The sequence below is a fragment of the Podarcis liolepis genome (assembly GCF_965112155.1).
Source record: "Podarcis liolepis genome assembly, chromosome: 9".
Classification (NCBI taxonomy): domain Eukaryota; kingdom Metazoa; phylum Chordata; class Lepidosauria; order Squamata; family Lacertidae; genus Podarcis; species Podarcis liolepis.
Window position 1 is genome coordinate 51,052,282 of NC_139564.1, and position 21,043 is coordinate 51,073,324.

The window sequence follows — 21,043 nt, forward strand, 5'->3', positions numbered from 1 at the left end:
GTGAAACAGCAAAAACAATAACAACTATCTAATATGCTTAAAACTTTTCCATTACCATTTGATCCATTCCTATGTCTCCTTACCTGAAAGGAAGTATCCTTGAACTTTTTTGGGCTTACTTTTGAATAGACATATCTAGGATTGCTCCATAATTTTAAAAAGTCCTATAGCATCTAATTTGATGACAATTTAAGTGTCAAGTTCCCAAATTGTTCTCAGTTATTCTGTGGTGCTTCTGCATTCATTGGCATGCTGGAAGGTGGGAGTATACTTACTGAAAAACTGAGTTGTTTGCTGCAACTGAAAATTGCATTGCAAAAGAATTTGGGAAGAATACAAGGGTGCCGGTAGTACTTTTCGTGGGTTATCATCCTAGATAGACTATTTGATAGTTCCTCTTCCACTGAAATGTTTACTTTTATGCAAAATATTTGTGTGTCATCTTTCCTACAAAAGTATGTTTGAGTTAGTATATAAAAATCAATAATAAAAGCTTTCCTAGAGGATTTTAAATTATTTATTACTTCTGTCTTTTCCCCCAGGAAGAGAGGCTCATATGCATAAACAAGAATCTGTTTATAATACAGATTGCCTTGCTGGGTGCAATCCATATTCTCTCGGTTATAAAGCCAGCTGCATTCCACTGAAGGCAACTGTTTAAAATGCTATTAATAATAATTAGGTATGTTCTCTCACCACTTGGGGGCAGCAGCCAACACCAAATATAAAGTTCCACCATCAGATATACTTCCTATAAATTGCCTGTGATGCTCAAAACTGTATGTTTCCTTTTTACAAAAGGAAAGGCAAATTAACCTCTCTTTGTATTTGCAGGACTTTTCTTTTTTTGTTATGCATTAAATATCTGTGTTCAACAGGGGAAAGTATGTTAGACCGCACACATTTCATACAAATAGTTATACTAAATGTGTGTGTGTGCGTGCACACACAGACTTGGGTGCATAATAGTACTCATATACTAAATGTTTGTTGCTTTTTAACCAATTAATTAACCAGCTAAACAATGCAGTATTGGAATGCAGATGATATTTAATTAAATGCAGGTGGCGCTGTGGTGTAAACCACTGAGCCTCTTGGGCTTCCGATCAGAACGTTGACAGTTCGAATCCGTACAACGGGATGAGCTCCCATTGCTCTGTCCCAGCTTCTGCCAGCCTAGCAGTTTGAAAGCATACCAGTGTGAGTAGCTAAATAGGTACCACTGTGGCGGGAAGGTAAATGGCGTTTCTGTGCGCTCTGGCACTCATCATGGTGTCCCATTCCGCCAGAAGCAGTTCAGTCATGCTGGCCACATGACCCTGAAAGCTGTCTGTGGACAAATGCCAGCTCCCTCAGCCTGAAAAGTGAGGTGAGAGCTGTACCCCATAGTCACCTTTGACTGGACTTAACTGTCCAGGGGTGATTTACCTTTACCTTATATTTAATTATTATGACTGCAATACTGTGCATAATTATAATTTATCAGTAGTGCAATCTTATTTGTGTTTATCCAGAAGTCTTATTGAGTTCAGCGGGACTTACTCCCAGATAAGAGTGCATTGGATCGCAGCCCCTAACCCCAGTAACTTCAATGGAATTTAAACTGAACTGAATTCAGGATCATAACAGCTTCCATTTGATGCAACCATTTGTTATTTAAAGACCCTTCTCACAGGCCAGTCTTATCCTCTGTTGTGGGATATGCAAGTGGGAAAGAATTCTAGCTCATCATTCTTGAGCTGGCTGATACAGCATCACTTTGCATTATTGACAGCTCTGCAGTCCTGATGTGGCATCAGCACAAAGGACCTAAATGATGACCCATCTGTGGCGATGCAGCTGCAAGGATATGATATATGACACGTGGTCTTAAGTCAAGGAATGGCAGTTGTGACATTAGTCAGCATCTTATCCGCAAGTGCAAATTCTGAACATTGCAGCAGTTAAAGGCTGTGGTTAAAAACAACAAAACAAAACCCAACTACCTACATAGGAATACAGGAAACTGCATATTACCAATTCAGACTATCTAGCCCAGGATTCTAGATTCAGGTAGGTAGCCATGTTGGTCTGACGCAGTCGAAATATATATAAAAATAAAAAAAAGTCTAGTAGCACCTTAGAGACCAACTAAGTTTGTTCTTGGTATGAGCTTTCGTGTGCATGCACACTGTTTGCATATGTGCTATGAGTAATGCATGCCAGCCCAGCCCCACTCATCCACAATCAAAGAATTGATGAGTTCGTTCTTATTTTGGACTGATCTAGCATTTTACACCAGAACAGCCCTACCAGGGTTACAAATGTTAACCAGCTACCATCCCTGTTCTTAATCTAGTTAGGCTGTCCCCCTGCAAAATATAACTTGACCCTTCTGTAGAAGATTTCAGTAGAAGATTTCAAAGTTAGCATTATTGCCTGCTAATGTTTGCACCAATAATATAATCAGCATTCCTAATGGGGAGTGTGTATACATCCTGCCCCTTGCACTGGACCCTTTTAAAAGTCTGTAAATGCTATTGTTAGAATTTGTGCCTCACCATCAGAGTTCAGGGAGCGTAATTAATATTTTTAAATAGGGTAATTGGTACTGCATATGTTTCCCTTTATCTTTTACAACTACATGAGTGGCAGAAATTCAGAAGGGTGGATTTTTGCCAGTACAGATAGAAAAAGCCGCATTTACCAAATTTCTCCTTGTTTTATCAGTCTTTTTTGTGGATAAATGTGATTATTACAAATTAAAAGTCGGGGGGGGGGATTCTGGCAGTAAATCAAGATGATACATTTCTGCTTCTCTTGAAGGGTGGTGGAGATTGGTAGAGTTGTCAAGTTATCATTTGCACCTATCGTTTATTGTTTTACATCAGTAGTGATACAAAAACAAAACCAGAGAAGGCACAGCAAATGAATAACATCACTCGGAAGACAGTTGTGGAAGCACAATATGGATAATAGTGCTCAGACTGAACTTTGTTCGCTGTTTCCCCTTCTGTGTTAACCTGGCCTCATCGCTAGGAAGAGGGAAGGCTGCCTAATGTCTACAACTGTTAATTAGGGTCTAGCATTGTCCACTTGGTGGCAGTGTGACCAGAGCATCCCTGTATGCCTGGGTTTGAAGCTAGATTCTTATAGAAACTGGGTAGAAATTTACCAAAATTAGATTTAAAAAGGTATTTCTGCCTTGTGTAGTTGGTCAAATCCACAGGAACTATAAGGTCGCCAGCTTTAAACTGGGTTCTGCTCTGGTGCCTTTCTGCCGTCATTGGCGGAAAATAATGCTTATCTCATTGCCTTGAAAAGTTTCATCTGCTGATTTCTATAGGTCAGCCTTCCCCCAACCTGCTGCCCTCCCTGTATCTCGGACTGCAATTTCTATCTACTGCAGCCTGCATGGTTATTATTATTTATTAAATTTGTATACTGCCCTTCATCTCTAGATTTCAGGGCAGTTTATAGTTGTACTCCAAAGCAGGGCACCAAGCCAGGGAAGGCTACTGTAGCTCAAGCTGCTCTTAAACATATAGGAGCCATTCAGGTTCCAGACATGTCTAGTTTATCTGTTGGAATGGCATATGATTTACAGGACAGGGAAGGCACACACAGCCATGTTAAATTTTGCATCAGGCAGTTCTAACTAAATGTGAGCCATTCAGGGATAATAAAATATCAAATGGCTGGGATATTTCAAGGGTTCTGCACTCATCCTTAGCACCTTAATGTTGACCTATTCACATGTATGATTTCTGACTTCCTAACCAGGGATGCGGGTGGCGCTGTGGGTTAAGCCACAGAGCCTGGGACTTGCTGATCAGAAGGTCATCGGTACGAATCCCCGTGACGAGGTGAGCTCCCATTGCTCGGTCCCAGCTCCTGCCCACCAAGCAGTTTGAAAGCACATCAAAGTGCAAGTAGATAAATAGGTACACTCCAGCAGGAAGGTAAACGGTGTTTCCATGCGCTGCTCTGGTTCTTCAGAAGCAGCTTAGTCATGCTGGCCACATGACCTGGAAGCTGTCTGCGGACAAACGCCAGCTCCCTCAGCCAGTAAAGCGAGATGAGCGCCGCAATCCCAGAGCATAGCTGTCAACTTACAGATTTGAAAATAAGGGACCAGCAGCCTTGAAAATAAGGGACCAGCAGCCAAAATAAGGGACCTGCAGCCTCACCTGTTCCAGGCACTCCAGTCTTCGTGTCCTCCTGCAGTCTGGTCAAACTCATGCTGGTAGCTTCGAGAACACTGTCCAACCAACTTTGTAACCAGAGGTTCAACTGAATAGAATCTGAATCACATGCACCACAAGGCCTATGCAGCCTCAACTTAAGATGGCTCCCCGGCCTGGCTTTGCAGTGCAAAGTTTGCAGCAGCACGTGCAACAAAATGGCGTCCAGCATTCAAAATCCCCCTTAGCTTGCATTAACTAGCCACACACAAGGCATGCAAGCTCCACCCCCCAGTCGTTCTTAGACTTCTTATTGGGTGAGCAACACAGCCAAGCAACACAGTTGGAGCCTCCCTCCTCCCTGGCCGGCAGGGAGGGAGGGAGGGGAGCTGCTTCCTTTGAAATTTAAGGGACATCATTTAAGGGACATTTAAGGGACATCCATCAATAAGGGACAGCAGTGGGACATGGCGCTGGAATAAGGGACTGTCCCTTCAAATAAGGGACACTTGACAGCTATGCCCCAGAGTCAGCCACAACTAGACCTAAACTACCTTTACCTTTAAGAGAGCAAGAGAACCTGTGTGCTTCCCTTTTCCCTCCTTCTCCTCTGCTAGGCAAACTCCCTTCCTTTCTCTTTTTAGAGGTAATCATGCTGCACAGCTCAATTTCCACCAATATTACTGCTAACCATGGCTAGTTTTCAGGCAGAGGCTGGAACCAGTGTTAAGAGAAGGATTGGCAACACTAGCCGAGTTTGCATGTGAGAGGACGATGAAGAAGAAATGTACAAGCCTGTGGAGTCTTGCTTGATTTCCTAAATGCAGCCAAGAGAACAAGAACACCCGGTCTACCCCAGGCCCCTAATACTGGTTTGCTCTTGTTGAGTTGCCAAGCTGTTTTTCTGACAGGGCACCCCTTCTCTAATAGCTGCATGATAAGAGCAAATTCAGATCAGGTTTTTTAGACAGGACAGGACTGTGGCTGCCCCACCCTCATGCCCACAGGACATACATGTGCAGGTCATCCAAGGAGGGAGATTATTGGGGCTTGTAGCCATCTCTGTCCTGGCACATTTCAAAAAACTGGCCCTAGGAGAAGATATTTGCAGGTGTCCTGGCATATAGAAAGACCCTTCAGCAGGTTCATGATGAAAGCTTTATTGCCAAGCACATTACCAGGGTCATGCCTCTAGTTGTGTAGAAAGGATGTGCTTTTAGAACAGCCTCCTTCTGGACCTCCACCCAAATCTGAGCTTGAGCATTTTTTGAAGCCAATGGAAGGTACTTTTCTTCAGGCAGGCATTGGAAACTTTGGCTACAGCAACAGATTACTATGAAAGGGTTTCTTTACTAGCAGCATAACTGCAATTATTATTAAATTTCTTTTTTTGTTATATATGCCACATATCACCTCTTTGATAGATGAGCAATCATTAGACAATGATAACTACATACCACTGTAAGCAGGCAAATATATTATATTACATTGGGCAGTTTTTCCTGGTGTTCATTCAGACATGGATTTGTATTTTTTAAAGCTCAGAGACAGTTTGGGAGGACAGAGACGTGGAGGTTTCTGCTCAGCTGCACCATCTGCTTCTACTCTCCCATCTTGACAATCTGCTCTGCTGTTTTTCTTTTGCATGGGTGTTCTGTGTTTTTTAATGTTTGGATTGTTAGCTGCTTTGATTTTTGTGTGTGTAAGAAAACCAAGGGAATAAATTTCTAAAAGCCCATTAAAACTGACCTCTGGAATTCACTGTAGGTGGTGCTGCCCTTGAAGATGACTCAGAAGTTTCAGTGGGTGGGAAACGCTTTAGCTGCCTTCCTAAAAGGATATGGAGTGGCATGTGCATATCTGACCAGTGTTCTGCAAATAACATTGCTTATCTGTTTCCTTCTGAGCACAACTCAAGGTGCTGGTTTAACCATTAAGCCACTTCATCACTTTCTCTCACTCTCCCACTCCCCTTGCTGTTGTTGTCCCCGCCCCCCCAGACCAGACACTCCTGCACAAACTCCTCACAACTGCTAGGAGTAAGTCCTTTACAGCCCTGAAATGATAAGATGATATTGTTATCAAAATTAACATATGTCCCCCTTCTTCCCATATTCCCAAAAAAGTTTGTAAGACCTTTTTATTCTTACTAGAATCCAGTGACTCTAACAGATCTGCTTTTAAGTCTAGCTGGTGGGTTTTTCCCCAGTCAGTTTGATTGTTTGTAGCCAATGGCCATTACAATATGTACACAAATTGCACAGCTGCAAAACAGAACAAAAATCATTGCGTACACCAGAACAAGCCAAATCTACAATGTCAACATCCCTAGGATTTAGCACTGGTGGTTGTACAGTATTTAGCTTCAACTCCCATAAACAACTTCATACTGAATTTGTAGTTATTAATAATTTCCTTAGATGGTTAGTGATATAGTTAAAGTTTATTTCTATGCTGTCTTTCAACCCACCCCCCAAAAGCCCCCAAGGTGGTTCACACACGATAATTCCCAGATACAAAACTCAACCAAAAAATAAATTTAAAAAGTACAACTTACACAAAAAATAAGACAGCAAAATCTTAATATTTCAGAAAAGACCAAAAGCAAAATATATGCATGTTCCTTTGCCCAAATGGGAAACGGCAGCCCCCAGAAACTCACCAGGGAGAGCAGGAGTAAATCCTTAGGGGGCAGCTTCTCTTTACAAAGGTGATGTTGATGGGGACAAGGCAGGTGGAAAAGCGTCGCCCTTGGTGGCTCAGCACAGTCTCTTCCTGCAGCAATGCCTCCCAGGCAGCAGCTCATCCTTACAAAGGTCCCAAGCAGAGGTGTGGAGACTGCAGCAGATTCTGGATTGAGATTGCAGAATATGGGGTTGCAGCGCTGTGGTCTAAACCACTGAGCCTCTTGGGCTTACAGGTCAGAAGGTTGGCAGCTCAAATCCCCGCAATGGGGTGAGCTCCCATTGCTCTGTCCCAGCCCCTGCCAACTGGAGAGTGCATCTCATTGGCACTCAATGGGCCCTGTGTCTGAGCAAGCATTTATAGGATCCCACAGTTAGTCTTGGCTTCTCTGATTCAATAACTAAATGACCATGCACAACAAGTGAAATTCTGACCCACCGTCTGCTACTGCCAATGATATAAAAGGATCTGTGAAAAGCAAAGACCCCACATTGCCAATATCATTGCACAGCATAGGAGCTGTATGTTACAAAGACCTTCACCAGCCTGGATAGCTCAGCTGGATAGTGCATGGTGCTGTTAACACCAAGGCTGGAGGTTCAGTCCCTGAATGGGACAGCTGCATATCCCTGCTTTGCTGGGGATTGGACTAGATGATCCTCAGGCTGCCCTTCCAACTCTATGATTCTAGGAATACTGATAATCTTATTAATGCAGCTTTTGATAATACCTCTCTGTGCAAAATACAATGATCAAGAGCAGAAGGAAAGGCATTCTTGGGATTGAACTCTACCTTTGGAACCGCCTTCCTCCAGAGGTCCACCCAACTCTGAGCTTGAGCATTTTCTGAAGCCAGTGGGAGGGATTATTTTTCAGGTGGGCTTTGGAAACTTCTCACGTAGCCATAGATTGCTTTAATGGGGTTTGTTTAACAGCAACATACTTTATCTGTTATATATATATATATATATATATATATATATATATATATATATATATATATTTGTGCATGTTATACAAGTCATACGTCATCTGTAAATAGATAATAAATACATACCAGTGTTAGCCAGCAAACATTTTACATTTCATCTGTCATGGATGCTTTAGCTGCATGGCAAGGGCTTGGGCCAGATGATCTTTGGGGTCCCTGCCAACTCCACAATACTATGATTCTATGATTCTACAATGGGCTTCATTTCAAATTCCATCATCTACCTGTGTTGGAATACGGTAATAAAATAGCTCCCAAGACCTTGAGTTCCTCAGTGGAGTGTATTTTTATATTTAAAAGAAAATGAGAAAAACCTCTCATCCGTCAATTAGGAAGCCAGAATTAAAAACCCAGAATGTAGGCTAGCTTTTGCCAACCTCTAGATGTTACAGATTACAGTTCCCATCATGCTGGTTGGGGCTGATGGGAGTTGTAGTCCAAAGCTTCTGGAGGGAACCAGGCTGTCTTAAGACAGGTGTAGACTATCTAGAGAAAGCAGCAGTGGCTCAGAGCTGGATAAGTGTGTTGTGCACAACTAATGGCAGGTCACAATGAAGGGAATGTACATCACCTTATAAGTCAGGAATGAGGATCCTGTGGCCCTGCAGATGTCCGTTGGCAATGCTGACTGGGGCTGATGTAGTCCCAAACATCTGGAAGACCACAGGCTCCCCATTCCCTATTCTGAAAGGGATTGATTGCACCCCTGGATGTGCATCGCATAATGTAAGGAGCAGTGCCGGGTTTATGTATAGGCTAAGTAGACTGAAGCCTAGGGCCTCTAAATCTAGGGGGCCTTGCCAGCCCGCCCGCTCCCCAGCAGGCAGTCTCCCCTCTCCCAAAATTGCTAACCCAAAACTTCATGCGAGGGCAGGGCACCACCAGTGAAAAGGCCCTGCTCTGTGTAGCTCCTGCCCTGTCATCTTGTTTTTTGTACAATCTTGTTTGACCTCAGTAACCAAAATTATATTATCAATATATACAAGCAGAAAAGTTCTTTTCCTTCATCTGCAAGAAATCATACAAAACAAAGTGGCACTAATAATGAAAAGTTCCAGGGTGGCAACAGAAAGCAAACTAAAAATGCTTTTGCAGTTCATCAAAACTATCCAGCAATATCAAGTTATAGGAAAACTGGTGCTATTAACAGTAATCCTTCTTGTTGGTTAATTGGTTCGGCAATTTCCATGCACATGATGTGTGATGCTAATTATTCTTCCCAAGAGTTAAATGATAACTAATCAAAGGCAGCTCGTCGGGAGAGCTATGAGATTCAGGTGAGGGACAGATGCCTTGTCAATCCCAGCAGGTATATGAGAGGACAGCCTGGCCTGTGGGCTGACCATACTCCACAGGACAAAAGCAGAAAAGATATTTATTTTACACTGGAACACAATTTAATAGGAATTTACTATTAATAGGAATATACTACTCTTATTAGTCCTGTATACAAGACCTCTAGCATATAAAGGTAAAATGATATACGTCCAAGGTTAGATATAATTTCTCTTTCTAAATTTACATTTTTAATACAGTGGTACCTAGGGTTAATAACTTAATTCGTTCTGGAGGTCCGTTCTTAACCTGAAACTGTTCTTAACCTGAAGCACCACTTTAGCTAATGGGGCCTCCCGCTGCTGCCGCGCCGTCGCTGCACGATTTCTGTTCTCATCCTGAAGCAAAGTTCTTAACCCAAGATACTATTTCTGGGTTAGCGGAGTCTGTAACCTGAAGCGTCTGTAACCCGAGGTACCACTGCATTGTTACAGTTAACTTATATAACTACATATACACATACACAACAAAGGAGGAAATATAGGTTGCAATCCTTTACACATTTATGTGGGAATAAGTTCCATTTTTCTATTTTGCCATGATTACAATTATTTTTTCCATGCAGCCATTCCGCCAAGGAGTTCAGGGTGACATACCCAGTCCCCTCCCCCATTTCCCTCACAACAACCTTGTGGAGTAGGCTAGGCTGAGAGAAAGTTATTAACCCAAGGTCACCCCAGTGAGCATCATGGCCAAGTAGGGATTTGAACTCTGCTCTCCCAGACTCCTAGCTCAGTACTCCAACCACTGCACAATACTGCCTCTACATTAGCTACATATTGATTACAGTGGGACTTACTTCCTAGTAAAAATTTCTAGGATTGGGGTGTTAGAACCTCGATTCAATTTCTTTCCATGACAGCACAAAACAAAAACAGTTGGATTGGCCCTGAAATCAGGGTGTGCGAAGCTCAACAAAGATCCCAAACCATTTGAAATTATTGTTTCTCTGCCACCCCAACTTGCATTTATGCCTGTGAATGACTCTCTATAACTTTATCCCCGTCATCAAAGGTCCTTCTTTAAATGAAGCAAATGGCTACTATGGAAGAAGGATTGAGTAGAGAGGCAATGCTGAAGTAAAAACAAGAACCTCTTCTTGCTTTTGTGTGGTATGTCTCTTGCCAGATGTTAGCCTATTAAAACAAGTGCAGGTTACAGCATAATTTCCCAATAAGGTTTTGAATTGGGGGGGGGGGCGGTCTTCCAAGTATGCCAACTGTGCTCAAATGCAGGTGTCAGTGCTTTTATGTGTTTATGTCATGTTTCTGTATCATATACATTTTTAACATTAATGTATGCAATTACCACATAATTAAGAAATAATTAATATTATATATTAATAGCTGTATGGTATTCGGTGTCAATTTGCGGCAGCACTTTAACAGGTGTATGCTAGCATGAGGCATTAAGCCCAATCCTTTGCGTGTTTACACAGTAAGTCCCATTCTATTCAATGGAGATTGCTCCCAAGTAAAATACACAGAGGATTGTAGCCTTTAAATAAATGGATGGAAAGAACTGCTTTGCATTCAAACTGCCTTGTTTCTTGTGTGTAAAGAAAAACAAGAGCGTTTTCCAGATTTATGTCTGTGTTGAATCCTCATTGCTAAAGTGCTTAAAAATAAATCACAAACCAAGGGAGCTTTTTCTATGTATATACATGAAATCATGGCCATAGGGAGTACCCATTTCTAAATGTATGAAACATGTGCACTCTACTGTTTATGATGAATAAAAGAGTGGTGTGGGTTTTGTGTATTTCTGGAGAGTTAAACGATAAATGCTGTTATACTTCTGGAAGTCTCCAACTGGAAATGTGTCAAGAGCTTTCCAAAGCAGCTCATAATGTCTGTCTGGGGCCCTCATTGTTAGTCTGAGCAGAGATGTAACGTTAGAAATCAGAAGTAAAAGCAAACATCTCCCCTTAATATGCCATAACGTTTCCAGCACTCCAGCTCCATCACCCCTGTCATATCCACTTTGCATGTGTCCTTTCTAGCTTCCATTGTCAGCCTGAACCTGCTGCACCTCATCCAAGCCTGTCCTGACCGAGACACAATTCTCCGGCAGGGAAAAAGAAGCAAATAAACAAGTTGAGTGGTGTAAAAAAAGGGGGTTGCCTTGCAGGTGCCTGCAGCTGGCGGTTAACACAGACAGTAAGAGGATCAACTCCATCTCCACTGGCTGGAGAGAGGGAGAGAAATAAAGCTCCCACATTTACTATTCACAGTTTAGTTAATTTGGATGATAACGGTTAGTTTCTAATCCCATTGTGCAGAATTGAATATACTGAAACCTACAAGCCTTCTGAAAGAGGGTATCTTGCAAACAGAACAACAATCAGGAGCGTCTCCCCCCCCCCCAGACTGAACCGTGCAAGGCACGCACAGTTTTGGATAACATTTTGTAGGGGTTTGTTTAGTCACCCATCAGGTTGCAGACAAAACAGGTTACAGACAAAGCATCAAGAAGCGAGAGCTCTTTAAACAGACAAGAATCTGAATTTGCATTTTGCAGCAATAAAAAAAAGAAGAAGCACAAAATAACCAAAAGCTAACCAAAACTGCAGTTCTAGGAGATATTAAATGGCACAGTTTCCTTCATCTAAAAATAAAATAATAAAAATCAGGGAGGAGAACAGTAGCCTATTTTTTAAAACAGTTTGCAGAACGTCTCTCTGAAACTGTATTTCTGACTCTTTTTTAAAAAAACACGTTCATAATATTGCTTTGGAGAATACACCGTTTCCACGATGGAACGGACTAAAGTTTGGATACACTGGCACACGTCTCCAAAGTCTAGGTGATGTTTTTATTTGGACGTGCAAACTATAGTCACATTCTGAGTTGAATTTGTTATTCATTTAGTCGATGTGTAAATTGGGCTTGTTTGAGGGGCGGGGGTGTCCCTATACAACTAAATAAGAAGGTGCCAATGAAAGTTGAAAGAGGCACGAAAATGCGCTCCGAAGCTTTGGAGAGGAAAAGGATACACCCTCTTTTTTAGCTAATTTCCTCAAGTTCCTGTTTGTGTGTTTTCGATATTTTCCTCTTCAAGCCTTTCAAAAGAAAGCAAGCAACTTCCCCAAGCTCCATTCTTCCCTCTCCGGCCCCCCCTCGGACAAACTTGTTGCCCCCCAAAAAGACAGCCCTTTGCGCTCTCAAGGCGAGAAGCGCGGCTGCCAGAACAGAGGCCCTAGGAAAAAAGTTAACAATGCTGTGAAAATATGTTTGCAGAAAATAGACAATTGTTGGATTAGACGTATTCAAGTATGAAATAATGCCTTTTTGTGTAAAAACTTCAGCAATGTGCGTGTACAAAAGTTCCCTGTGGCAGTTACTTGCTCCCTTTGTGAGCGTTGCGCTTTGGCGTCTCCACTTGGCGCATTTCACTCCCAGCCCCTTTAAACGCGATTGTTTCTTTCTTTCTAATGACATTTACCGGATCAAAACATGCTGTTAATTCGATCAGAAAGCTTTACCCTCCCTAACAATGCCACAATAATTTCTCCTGAAGTTTGTTAAATTGACCAAAATTAGGCAAATGAATAGGGGGTCTGTAGGCGACCCTTCTCGCAGGTGACACCACATAATGCACTCTCAGACCAGCTGCGATCCCCTCTTTATTTTGCCCCTCTTTTCTTTGACCCGCATTATTAAGATTTAGGCCCAATGAAACCATTCACACTTTTCAATGGGATATTTTCCTATAGGATAATAGGCTACAAATTGAGCCTCTCCAAAGCGGCGAGGAGGAGGGGAAAAATAACAACCTCGAGAGACACACACACACTACAGAAACGACCGTCGTGTGCCAAAGGTTTGAGGGAGGCTCCTAAGGTCTGCAGAGGGGAGGAGAGAAAAAATTAAAGGACGGGGTGGGGGGAGAGAGAGAATCTCGTGCCAGCCTCCAGTCCCCACACCTGCCGGGGTGTCCCCGCCACATAAAGCGGGAGAAACAATAAGGCCTGGCTGCCATCTCTCATAAAGATGGACGTGTCACCAAGTCGTGTGAGAAAAGCCTGAGAACAAACGGGCCCACTCCGTCTCCAAGGGCTCTTCCTTGAACTGGGCGGAACAGCCTATTAAGGGCTTACTTAATTACTTTAATGACTCTGGACAGGCTTTAAAATGCAGTCAGCGCTTGGACAGGGAAGGGGGGCGGCGGCAGGGTGTGTGCATGTGTGTGTTGGGCTGGGGGGAGAGTGTGGGGTGCCTGGGATTTGTAAACAGGCGGCCGTCGTGTGAGAGACCGACCAGGCGCTTGGCGGCCCAGTGAAAGAAGACGGCCAGTGTTTCGCAGCCTGCAGGCGCGCCACTGCGCTCAGCTCCCTCAGCCCTGCGCGGGTCGTTGCCATGCAAATGCCCTTCGGGGGCCGATCACGTGTCCTTTGAAGGGCCACGTGGAGTGACAAAGCTGATCTGACGTCCCCCCACCCCACCCTTACACGCCCCTTAGGCTGGGGGTGTGGGGTGGGTGGGGGAAGACCCGAACATACACACGTTTTAAAAAACTGATCTTTAATGCATGCCTCCTCCTCCTCTTCCTAACGCTGCTTTCCCTAATCCTGGGGAATCAGGCAGGCCATGAATATATCCCCCCCTCCCTCAGAAATGATCGCTTTATAAACCGCCCCTTGGAAGTTAGGGCTCTGCAATCCACCTGGGCCACTTGAAGGAGGACATCGGGTGCCTTCTGCGAGCTTCTCCCCCAGCAGCGGCTTCTTGTCACGATGGCCTCCAAATTGAAGGAACGGAAAGTGAGTTGGAGAAGGAACGGTGCCCTGCGCGCTGCCACCGGGCTCGACCTTTCCTCAAGGAACTGGTGGCCCTTAGCTGCACAGGCTTAGACATCGGTTTTGAGGCTTGTGATGATGTGTGGGATTGGGGGGGGGGGCAGTACCAGAACTCAGGAAATAGAAAGAAAGAGGCGAAGTCTCGAAAGTGCTGAGATATAGGAACCTTGCAGTATTTGGCGCTTCATATATCTGGACGTTTCAAATCTCGTATGGAAGTTTCCAATATCTCAGTTTTGAGGCTTTGCCGTCCCCCACCTCAGTTTCCCTTCTTAGGATTATGGTACCATCAGCAGATGATGGGCCCATCGTCGTCTCCAGCAGTAAGGATGCTGCATTGCTAAGTTTTGGGGAGGTTTTTGTTTCTTTTTTGTCTCCAGTATGTCAAAAGCTTGGAGAGTTGGATAGGAGGAGCTCACAAGTGCCTGGCTCTTAAAGGGCTGCTCCAAGCTGTACAGAAGTAGGTTGTGGAAGGGCAGAGAAGTGTCTGGAGACGTCAAGAAAACTTAAAGGTGATGGAGCGACTTCGCGTTCTGATGCGATGCTCCCTTCCATCTTGCCATACCACACGTGTGTCTAGCCTAAGCCTGTCGTTCTCATGCATTTTCCAGAGGATCCCGGTCTCCCATAAAGTGATCGAGAAAAGGAGAAGGGACCGGATCAACCGCTGTCTAAACGAACTCGGGAAGACGGTGCCAATGGCTTTGGCAAAACAGGTGCGCATCCCAAAGTTGCGTTTTGCGTCTTTTCGGCCGAGAGGGGAAGCAATTTGCGTACGTGGGGTTACTTAGGAGTGGCTGCTGCTGCTGCTGTTCTTTTTGCGTGGAGAGGGGTGTGTGTATGTGGCATTTTGCAATATAAGGGGATCGTGATCATAGCTTTGTGAATGAAACAAGTGTGGCTTGTTCCTGCTCATTTGCAAGCCTTTTTGTCGTTAGGTTAACTCACTGGATTCAATGCTCCGGGTGCACGGGGTTGGAAACAACTCCCTGAAGTCCTGTCTGCCTTTGTGCATTTCAGAGTTCCGGCAAGCTGGAGAAAGCGGAGATCCTGGAGATGACCGTCCAGTACCTGCGGGCCCTTCACTCTGCAGATTTCCCTCGGGGGAGAGAAAAGGGTAGGCGCGCTCTTCTTCCGTGGCTGTGCGTTTCTGGCCACGCAGGCGCGCAGGGAGAAGACCCTTGGCCGGGAACTGCTGGCTGAGCTCTCAGAAGCCTTGGGAATGGATCACTCTTTGCTGTGGGAAATCCCATTAGTGAAATTGGGGGATCCTGGCGACACGGGTGGAGAGGGAAAGAAATCTCAGCTCGCGACACTGGGAGGGATTTTGGACACAAACGTTTTCACGACCAGATTAGTGGTCCAGGGGTTAAATCGCCAAGGGCAACCCACTAGCTCTTAGTCTCAGACCCCCAGTGCAATCCTCTATAAATCTTCTCAGAAGTAAGTCCCATTGATTACAATGGGGCCTGCTCCCAGATAAATGGGTGTGAGGTGGTGGCCTCAGTTTTCAGTATGTAATTTGGGAATCAGTGATTCTACCTCACAGTGAATGGATTGCATGGAACATAAATAAACAATCCTTTATATGAATTAAACTCCCCCCCCCCAAAAAAAAATGAGTAAGCAAATTAATGGAAGGTGGAGTTCTCAGTGATTAGAGACAGTGCATTACAGTAGCTTATGCATTGCTTTGAGCTTTCCAAGCCTGGGTGGTTTTGGAGACAAGAGTGCAGGACTCAAACAACATTTCATTTGATCCAGCAAGGTAACTTCATTCCCTGATAAGGAAGGATTTTACAGACTTGTGAGATGTAGAATAATGAACTAATAGTGCATTTATTATGGCACAATCTTCTGTGACCAACAGCCCACTTCATCAGCTGGATGAAGCATTAATACTCAGCAGATGTATATGATGTGAACATATACTCAAATAGGTGTATATTTTTTGTATATACCTGGCTACATAGGGGGCAAGTCCAGTGCAAAATTGTTGGCTGAGAATTTATCAGTACATTCTGAGGCTGTGTACGCACTATACCTTTAAAGCACATTATTTCCATCAAATATCTCTGGGCACTGTAGTTTACTCATCACAGAGTTGCAATTCCCAGCAGCCCTTAAGAAACAAAAGTGCTCAGAATTCTTTGAGTGGGAACCTGTGCTTCAAATGTGCTTTAAACATAGCTGCTTTTCCTACCTTAACTAGCAAGACTGCAGAGCATGGGTTGCTCTGTTCTTATGCTATATTTGCTGATCTACCCGTGATTTGTTAGGCTTCATGGGATGTGTATTGAGCATTCATTTTGAGTTATTGTGGGGAGGTTATGTGATGTCACATCAAGCGATTGTTATCTCACACTTTCCAGTGGGTTTTCCCATCACTGGGGTAGGGAGTGAGCTCATCCACACTCCCTTTTGTCCTGTGATTTATTCCATTTGCCCCATGATTTCTAGGCACGGGTCTGAGAGGTTTTTCTTCTGACCCTTTGCCTTCCCCTGGAAAACCCACAGTTTACTGCTGAATCAGTACATACATAAATCTGGAGAAAACCCATTTGACGTTTGTTCTGATGGAGTAGTAAACCACAGGTTTTCCCAGGGGAAGTGGCAGGACGAAAGGAACACCTCTTGGCCCCCTGCCTAGAAATCAGGATACAAATATAAGTGTGGATGAGCCCTTTGTCACACAAGAGCACCAAACCAACTCTAATTGTGCAACTTTAATTTGCCAGTATATGGCTGAATCCTATCCAAAAACAGCAACATTCTTGAAGCATCCTTTGTCCTGTTGCATTGCCTTCCACGGGATGCCCACGTTAACCAATGCACCTTTTCCCATGTGTAAAATGGTCAGGTGAAGAAGATACAGGTGAATACCTGCAAAGGTACAGGAGCCTTGTCCTACTTTTTTACTTCACCACTCCACTGAGACCCCCCACTTGGGAAACACTAGTTTCCAAACAGTGGCGTAGCGTGGGGGGGGGTGCAGGGGGGCCGGCTGCACCAGGCGCAACATCTGGGGGTTAGGGTTAGGGGGCGCAAATCCACGGGTTAGGGGGCGCAAATTACTTGCCTTGCCCCGGGTGCTGAGAACCCACGCTACACCACTGTTTCCAAACTCTACTTACTAAATTAGGCAAAACAGGTTCCCATTAATTTGCTGCAAGAGGCAGGAGAAGCAGGGTGTCGATTGTAGGGTGGGATGTTCAAGTTTCTTCCTGCCCCATGTAGGCAAGCCATGATTCCCAACCACACGCCCCACAGGGGGCAATTTGATTTTGAAGGCGGGCAGTTCAAGAATGATTTATTAACATTTAATGGCTTTTTAGGCTTCCTCCACGCGAATAGGAACCACTGCTGTAACCCAATTTTTCTTTCTTTCCAACAGAGCTTCTAGCTGAATTTGCCAACTACTTTCACTATGGCTACCATGAGTGCATGAAGAACCTAGTTCACTACCTGACCACAGTGGAGAGAATGGAGACCAAGGACACCAAGTACGCCCGGATCCTGGCTTTCCTGCAGTCCAAAGCTCGCTTTGTCACCGAACCCATCTTTTCCTCACTGGGATCTCTCCCAGAGCCAGACTTCTCCTATCAGCTGCCACCAGCTCCAGACTGCTTGGGCTACAGCCCCAATGACCCTGTGTTCCAGCAGGGATCTGGACACGGCCCCTTTTCCTGGCACAGCTCCGCTAGGAATCCCACTCTCCCTTACCTCCCCAACGCTCCTGTGCCCCTCACTGGCCACGGGCAGCAGCGCAGCACCTTCTTGTCATCCGTGCAAAGTCTGGACCGCCACTACCTCAACCTAATTGGCCATTCCCACCCCAACACATTCAGCCTGCCTTCTGGCCAGCATCCATCGGTGCTATAGCCTACGTCTGGCGTAGCCAGCTGGTTGTCCAAAAAGGGTCCCTGTGTCTTAAAGAGCTGCCAGAGAGAGAGAAGTCTATGGCTTTTGCCTTCCCAGTGTTGCCTTGCCATTGACCTTCTCCGCGTCTTGCAGTTCCTAAAGGCCCAAAATGCCTTCCAAGGCCAGGTAGTGCCGAGCTCACCTGCACATATTACCTATTTATATTATTTCAAGACAATAAATTATCTGGCCTCCTTCCACAACTGTAAATAGATATGGAATTAACGGTGGAGTGAAATAAAAATATACTTCTGGAAAAAGGTTCAGCCTGATATGTTTGCTGTGTTTATTTATTCATCCTTCTGCCAGCCAGTTCTTCTAAATGTTTGCTCTGATTTTGGCACAAATGGAGTAAGGTTAGGTGCACATTAGGTTTGTTTTGTTTTACCTTTTTAAAGAAAGCATTTTTAGAAGAAACAAACACAGCTAAGGGGAATGGAAACTCTATTTAAGCGATGGGGGAGATGCCTGTGCCAAATGGCTAAGGATGGTATCGTACACCAAGGTTATTTTGCTGTTGGTTTGATAGGAGCCAGGCTGCACCACAAGACTTTAACTTATGCAGCGGTGTCCTTTGATACGGGATGGGAATACCCTGGTGTATATATGGTGTTGTTTGTTGTTGCAACCTGGCCTTGAAATCTCCATGCTTCCTTGGAAGCAAACCTTATAGGATTTAATCTCAAAGGCTCTGGAGCCAATTCACACAATCATATTAGCATGTCATGGAATCATAGAACCTGAAGGAGCGTCTCCACCCCCATCGTTCAGCCCGGACACTGAGATCCAGCACCGAGGGCCTTCTGGTGTTTCCCTCATTGCAAGAAGTGAGGATACAGGGAACCAGACAGAGTGCCTTCTTGGTAGGGGCGCCCACCCTGTGGAACACCCTCCCTTCAGATGTGAAGGAAATAAGCAGCTATCCTATCTTTAAAAGACATCTGAAGGCAGCCCTGTTTAGGGAAGTTTTTAATACTTAATGTTTTTAACATTTGATTGGGAGCCGCCCAGAGTGGCTGGGGAGACTCAGCCAGATGGGTGGGGTATAAATAAATTATTATTATTATTATTATTATTATTATTATTATTATTATTATTATTATAGAATCACAGAACTGTAGAGTTGGAAGGGACCCCAAATAATGCAGGAATCTCAGCCAAGGCATCCATGACAGAGAAAGGGGGCTGTTGAATGGATCATTGCAGATCTCACCATGGAGCTGTTTTACTACTGCCCCATTAAGGCACCCATGGAGGTCTCACACCATTGCACATGGGAATGCACTAGGTACCAGCTGGACTCCAGGTCCACCTGGGGCCCACGGCTGGAACATTTCTTCAAGCTGCCTTATACTGAATCAGACCATTGGTCCACCCAGCAGCCCTTGGACCTTCTACCTGCAAAACATATATAAAGGTAAAGGGACACCTGACCATTAGGTCCAGTCGTGGCCGACTCTGGGGTTGTGGCGCTCATCTCGCTTTATTGGCCGAGGGAGCTGGCGTACAGCTTCCAGGTCATGTGGCCAGCATGACTAAGCCGCTTCTGGCGAACCAGAGCAGTGCATGGAAAGTCCATTTACCTTCCCACCAGAGCGGTACCTATTTATCTACTTGCACTTTGACGTGCTTTCGAACTGCTAGGTTGGCAGGAGCAGGGACCAAGCAATGGGAGCTTACCCCATCGCAGGGATTCAAAGTGCCGACCTTCTGATAGACAAGTCCTAGGTTCTGTGGTTTAACCCACAGCGCCACCCGCGTCCCTAAAACATATATACTCTACCATTAAACTATGGTCATGTCCCATTGCTTGTGTGGGGAAGGTATTCACATGTGGGTGATCAACATGCAGCAGTCATATAACCTGTGTGACTGCAGAAGCAGATAAAAGATCTACAATACTGCACATACCACAATGGCTGTGTGTGTGTGTGTCCAGCCCTCCAACCTCATGCAGAGGTGAAAGTTCAAATAGTTAGAGTTTCCATGTGATCCTAGTTGAATTTCACATACACACACCAACAGTGATCCCATGGAAGACAGCAAGTGTCTGAATGAGACCTGGGTGTTTGCTGTGTAATTCAATACACTTTGGGAAGCTGGGCAGTGATGACCAATTACATGATTCTGTCACCCTCAGATGATTCCTGATGTGACTTCCACATCTTAACATGCTAAAATTCATTCAGATAGCTGTAGATTAACATACTTCTGAGCAAACATACAAAGTTTTTATTCATCCACATTTGATTTAAGTGACTATTAATTCCAGGTGGGGAACTTAGGGCTGGTTATAATTATGTCCAAAGATGTCTCATGATTTCCTAGCAGAGGGATTTCAGCCTGGATTATCCCAGCATTTGTTTATCACTGTATTTTAAAATTCTTGTTGGTTTTTTTTAAATCTTTTGAATATTCTATTTCTGTACTTTACTTTCTATTCTGGTTTATTATTTAGTTATACTGCATTTCATATTTTTATATTGTATTGTCTGATGGAGTTGGTTTTCAATGGACATTATAAGCAGCTTTTTGGAGAAAGCTCCTCAAAACACAGAGTATACATATTTAAATAAGCAAAACAAAGCACAATGACTCAGTGAATCCATAAAGAAAATGATGACTAAGCCTACTTAAGGTGTGAGAGCTCTTTCCATGATAGTTTGTGCTTCTGTTCATATATGCATTTCAACCAAGTAATGCTACAATTCAACAGAGATGCACTGAGGATGCAAGAAGTGAGATTTAAACTTGCTTTCAGATCGTACACTTCCTGCCTTTATGCAAAACATGCAAGGAAGTCCTGTGGGGAAATTGAAAGGCTCCAATTTTACATTGTACATTAAGGTGAAGTCTTACATAATGAGGATAAGCTTTTTTTTAAAGATGAAGAAGTTGAAGTACTCAAATCCTGAAAGACAAATCCCCATGCCCTTTTCCAGTCACCTTTTGCAGGCTGAATGGAATGTTATCATATATAAAATGAAAACCAAAAAGGGAGTGTAAAACACAGAGCAAATAAGAAAGAAAAATACTTACTGCCAGGGATTTTGACAGCTTGGTTCTATAATTGTTCAGAACAGTGGTAACAAAATCTTGCTGAGGTACATAGGCATAGCTGCCGTGAAGGTAAACTCCATATAAAATCTC

General features: G+C 44.1%; 1 protein-coding gene across 4 annotated transcripts in view; it reads left to right on the plus strand.

Moving 5' to 3' along the window:
* The window catches only part of HELT (helt bHLH transcription factor), a 130,572-nt gene extending 112,407 nt beyond the window's left edge, over positions 1-18,165 (plus strand). Inside the window, exons 2-5 of one of the 4 annotated variants that reach the window (XM_083460174.1) lie at positions 588-682; positions 14,584-14,688; positions 14,993-15,089; positions 17,367-18,165. In XM_083460174.1, coding sequence (XP_083316300.1) covers positions 14,671-14,688; positions 14,993-15,089; positions 17,367-17,854 — 603 coding nt within the window. In that variant the 5' untranslated portion in view covers positions 588-682; positions 14,584-14,670 and the 3' untranslated portion in view covers positions 17,855-18,165. Of the gene's footprint in view, positions 1-587; positions 683-13,563; positions 13,937-14,337; positions 14,689-14,992; positions 15,090-17,366 lie in introns of those variants that run through there. The other 3 variants (XM_083460172.1, XM_083460173.1, XM_083460171.1) reach the window with 3 other exon arrangements.
* Positions 18,166-21,043: the final 2,878 nt, after the last annotated feature.